The sequence below is a fragment of the Myotis davidii genome, unplaced genomic scaffold (assembly GCF_000327345.1).
Source record: "Myotis davidii unplaced genomic scaffold, ASM32734v1 scaffold826, whole genome shotgun sequence".
Classification (NCBI taxonomy): Eukaryota; Metazoa; Chordata; class Mammalia; order Chiroptera; family Vespertilionidae; genus Myotis; species Myotis davidii.
Window position 1 is genome coordinate 513467 of NW_006297142.1, and position 4937 is coordinate 518403.

Consider the following 4937-nt stretch of genomic DNA (forward strand, 5'->3'; position numbering starts at 1 on the left):
TTCTGCTGTGATCTCAAAGCACTTGCCCTCAGGATGGGGAGACACCGGGGTGGGGGCTAGCGGGGATGCCGGGCCACGCGGCCCCTCCGCTCGTTCTGACACAGCAATGACATGGCTCACACCGTGCGGGCCTGCCTCCTGGGACTACTCTTCTCCCGCCTCCCGTTGGGGAGTCTCCCTAAATGCCTTAAACTGCTGCGCCTCGCTCCCTGTCATGATTCTGGGGCTTCCTCTGTGGGGCTGTGCTCTTGGACTGCGGCCCCTCAGTCCTTAACTGGAAAGTGACCCTCCACTGCCCCCCGGAGCCCATCTGGACAGCACAGCCCCAGTCCGGTTGCAGCTGGCTGTTTCCATGTCTGGGGTAGCGGATCCCCAGGGCAAGGGTTGGAGCCAAGCAGGGGCTCCGAGCTGCTAGAGGGGGGGGTCAACCTTGGACCAAAGTTGCCTTAAGCCCAGTCAAGTGAAAGGGACTCAGGGGAAGGGAGCGGGCCGCCTGCTGGCAGCTGCCGGGCCGGTGCTGGTGAGGGGGTGCCGTGGCTCGGTGCCCTACCTGGGGCCCAGCAGCCATCTCTCGACCGTTCTCTCCCCTGTGGCCCTTATTCCTGTAGCCACTGGGCTAATCTCCAAACTTCGAGCTGTACATAGGGCTTCTTCATGCACAAGACCCCGGCCCTCATTGATCTCCCGTAAAAGCCTGCGTGTGCATAGAGCGCCCCCTCCCCTAACCCCCGTTCCTGCCCTGAGCTTCGACTCATATTTATCGTGGACCAGCTCTGACTCGAGTGGGCAGAGGGAGGCAGCCCTGGGCCTGTGTGCTTCCTGTCCCCTGAACGGTTCTTTCCTTCTGAAGTAAATGCACGCGTATAAATAAACGAATAAATGCGGTTTGTATCTGAGCTTGCCTCCCCGTCTCTGAGATTGTTCTGGTGGGAGGTGGGGTCGCCTCTGGGGCTGGGACTCCTGGAGGGACTCTGGGGTCCCGCAGCCACATGGATGCTGTACAGCCCACTGTCCTTCTTAGCGTCAAGTGAGGCCTGGACACAGGACTCCGCAGGCCCCGTCCCTGGCCACACCCCAGGGAAAAGCCGTTTTAGGGGACACGCTGAGCCTTCCAGGGCTCCCAGCCCAGAGAAGAGCAGCTACACCTGGGGCAGGGGCTGGGCCCAGGGCAGACTTGACTGGTGCGGGTCCCTGGAGAACTGTGCTCTAGAAACCACGGGAGGGGTGGGCGTCTCCCTTCCTGTCCCCAGGGAAGCCTTTGATCACAAGGACAGTCTTCCCACACACCTTGGCCCTCAGGGGGAGCAGGCACCCAGGAGCAGGAACCATCGGACAGGCAGAGAGAAAAGGGAGGGGCTGGATGGGGGAAGTCTGGCAGGTCTGGGCACCAGCACCCACTCCACCTCCCGAAGGAGCACCAGATGAGATGGCACACATCTGCCTTTATTGTGAGCAGCAGGCGGGACACCTCCAGCAACAGTAAAAAAATTAATGTACAAAAGCAGGGATTCAGTGCAGCTGCCTGGCTGGAACCTGAAAGAGGAGAGAGGTGTCACCGTGAGACCACAGATCCTCATTTCCACTCTGACCGAGCCCCGTGCTCCGGGGGCAAGGGCTGAGGGCACACGCCCTTGAGGCTGAGCCACCAGAGCCAATTCTCGTGACCGGTTTGGTGGATTATCCGCAGCACAGTTGTTTGACTTTCCTTCCTCACTTAATCAGGGTTTATTTCAGCGGCCGAAACATTCCTAATTGAAACAGTCCTCCTGGCAGCAAGTTTGAAGTCCCAGACCCCGGCCCAGCAGTCTCTCCAAGGTCCTGGTGTGTGAGTGTGCGAATGGAATGCACAGCCCGTATAGTACACCCCAAAGCCAGATCGCGGCCCTGGGCAGTGTACAGAATTTGGGAATCACAAAGCAGGTCACACTCAAATCCCCATCAGGAGCAGGGGAAGGGGCACACGTGTCTGCTGTCCCTATCCATTCTGCTGAGCCCGTCTCCATGAACCCAGGGGTCGTGCAGGCCCGAGGACCCCCCTGATGTGGGGGGTTTCTCCAGTGTCCCACCCTGTCGCAGCTCTTACCTGTGGAGCTCACACGTAGATGCCAACCCAGAGCAGCAGGAAGAGGAACCCAAAGCCCATGAACAGCGAGGCCACCAAGGAGATGAGCAGCTCCTTGTAGACGTCCCGCGTGTACTTGGTGGACGTGACCTCATAGCTGGCGAGACGGTTAAGGAGAAGCTCAGGCATGGCCTGCACGGAGCAGGAGGTGTGGCCGCTGCAACTCGGGGAGAAGGCACGGGCTACCGATTTCCGGGAGGTTGGTCCGGCTTCCCGCAGCCAGGCAGAGGCCAAGAGCGACCTAGGCTGGTGCTCCATGCAGCCCCTCTACTACCCGGGAGGAAAATGGGGCCCAGGGGGGTTAGGTACTTTCCCAAATAAACGGTGGAGCTGCACTAGTCCTCCGACCCCCTGGCACCAGAGGGCACCCCTTCATCTACTCCTGCATTTCCTCTAGTCCAGCCGGACCCTCTGCTCACTGTCCTAGGCATCTGAGGAGCAAACCGAGCTCACCGGAACTTGAAAAATACGGCCACACCCTCACTTTGGAACAGCAACGGCCTTCTCTCAACCTCCCCTCCCCACACCAGGAAACACTGGCAGGGCGCGTGCACCCAGCATGGCTCCTGCCTCCGTCTCCCACATCACCCACTCCGGCCCACCTGCGGCTCAGCGGGAAGGATACACGAAGAACCAGGCGGTGAAGAACATGCCAATGGCCAACAGCACCACGGTCAGGTGGGGGAAGACGGCGGGGTTCACGGGGCTGGTGTACCTGCTCATGGCCTCGAGCTCCTAGGGGCACAGAGATCAGAGCCAGGACAGAATGCCGGCTTCAGCCTGGGGGCCCAGCGGGCCGTCAAGGAGCCCCAGGCCGCTGTGACTGACCGCCTGCCAGCCTGGGGAATGTGGGAATCCTGCACCAAGAAGTGGTGCCGCTTGGGGGTGACACCTGCATCTGAAACAGCGGTGGCCGGTGTCACCCCCTGTGAATCAGGGCGGCCGAGAGGAGGCTGGGACGCCGAAGGTAGCTAATTAGCTGTGCGTCAGTGAATGGCCCTAACGTTTTCTGAGGCGACTGACCTCTATGGGAAAAAAAATGTAATGAGAGGTATGAACTCCCCGCCTGAGATAAGCCACATGGAAGAAAAAGCCTGGCCTTGGCCGGGTTGCTCCATGGGTTGGAGTCTTGTCCCAGGATGCCAAGGTTGCGGGTTCGATCTCGGGGCAAGGCACATAAAAGAACCAACCAATGGGGGCGGGGGGTGGGGAGATGAATCACCAATGAATGTATAAATACGTGGGACAGCAAACGGATGTTTCTCTCTTAAAAAAAAAGTTTTATGGACCCCCATCTGTCTGTGGACACTGGACTGGTACCCAGATCCCAACCTCTCCTTCTGCGTTATCCTCACTCTGTTATTATGGAATCTCAGGGTGATCTCAGCTTCTCCTTCTGCATTATCCTCACTCTGTTATTATGGAATCTCAGCCTCTCCTTCTGCATTATCCTGCTGGGGTCCAACCCCAGCAGGTCCAGGGGTCCCCAAAGGTGTGGACGGAGTCGGATGAACAGACAAAGAAGCTGCCAGCATTTATAAAGCCTGAGACAAAGAGACTCACTGGTTCTCTCATTTTGGGGACCCCTCCCCAGGGGGGTAGTCATTTGGGAACCCCTGTGTTCTGTTGTCTTGTTACATCTGTATTTATACCAGTTGATTCCAATCCTATCAATCTCTATTCCAAAGGTTAGGGCATGTCTTATCTCCATTCCAGGGAGTAAAGATTATGTAGCTTAAGCGTGATTGTTCGTAATTAAAGTGATTAACTACCCGCCTGGCACTTAGTTAAGGGATTTTCTTCCCTCCCTAACTTCAGGGAAAAATCCCTACCTGGGGAAACAACCTTTCTCGGAGAGGTGACCATGGTTAAAACACATAGCGCTAAGGGGAGCAAACATATTAAGAGCAGGATGCCATATACGCCAGGGCCCCTGAAACATATGCTGTGCAGATGTTTCTTCCCTGCAGTGACTGTGTCAAGCAGCAAGGACGGACCAGCTTCTGGCATTATCCCATGTTGTCATGGAATCTCAGGGTGGTCTCAGCCTCTCCTCTGCATTATCCTCACTCTGTTATTATGGAACCTCAGGGTGATATCAGCCTCTCCTCTGTATTATCCTCACTCTGTTATTATGGAACCTCAGCCTCTCCTGCATTAGCCTCACTCTGTTACCCTGGAGTCTCGGGGTCCACAGGCAGAAGACACCAGTGAAAATCCTGTCTCCACTGAACAGCACGCGCCTCCATTGGGGCGTTACAGCATCTCACAGTGGGTCCGATTCAGGAAAGATGACAGATGTCCGAGCGTCCGTGGGCCCGGCTCCGGCCTGGCCTAGGGTAGTGGCTCCGCAGGTGCTTGTCCCCTTCCCCGAGTTCAGGGGCGATGATGAGGTCCCGCCCGTCAGGGAGGGCTGTGAACACACAGGTCTGTGCGGTGCTGACCTCCACTGTCCCGCAGCCAGTGCTTCTAAATCCCTGAACAGACGACTCCAGGGAAGCAGACCGGCCCCGTTGTTCCAGGAGACACTGGAATTCAACTCCTAAACATTTACGCCCTCCCCCGCCCCGTCCCCGCAACACGACAAAGACAATGGCTGCCTTTTACGGGGCCTCCGTTGGCAGGCCCCGTGTTCGGCGCTGGGAATACAAAGATGAATAGACGTCGTTTCAGGGCGGGAGGCCGGGCGGAGGGGGGTCGCGGGGAGGCGTGGCCGCGGGCAGCGGAGCCCAGGAGGGCGCGGCAAGGAGCCTGCACTGAGCCGGTGGGCGCCCCCGGGAAGAGCCGCCGGCCGGGGGTTCGCCAAGCTCCCCGG

At 58.2% G+C, this 4937-nt stretch overlaps 1 protein-coding gene and 1 long non-coding RNA gene across 3 annotated transcripts in view; both read right to left on the reverse strand.

Moving 5' to 3' along the window:
- Positions 1–1427: 1427 nt before the first annotated feature.
- TMEM258 (transmembrane protein 258) overlaps positions 1428–4937 on the reverse strand; it is a 4123-nt gene continuing 613 nt past the window's right edge. For both annotated transcript variants that reach the window (XM_006772746.2, XM_006772747.2), the window contains exons 2-4: positions 2748–2857; positions 2084–2219; positions 1428–1533 (exon numbers count right to left, since the gene is read on the reverse strand). In XM_006772746.2, coding sequence (XP_006772809.1) covers positions 2093–2219; positions 2748–2857 — 237 coding nt within the window. In that variant the 3' untranslated portion in view covers positions 1428–1533; positions 2084–2092. The remainder of the gene's footprint in view (positions 1534–2083; positions 2220–2747; positions 2858–4937) is intronic.
- LOC107184511 lies at positions 3384–4267 on the reverse strand. The gene is made up of 2 exons (XR_001515361.1): positions 4209–4267; positions 3384–3549 (listed from the first exon to the last, which is right to left on the reverse strand). It is a non-coding gene; the product is annotated as an uncharacterized LOC107184511 (long non-coding RNA).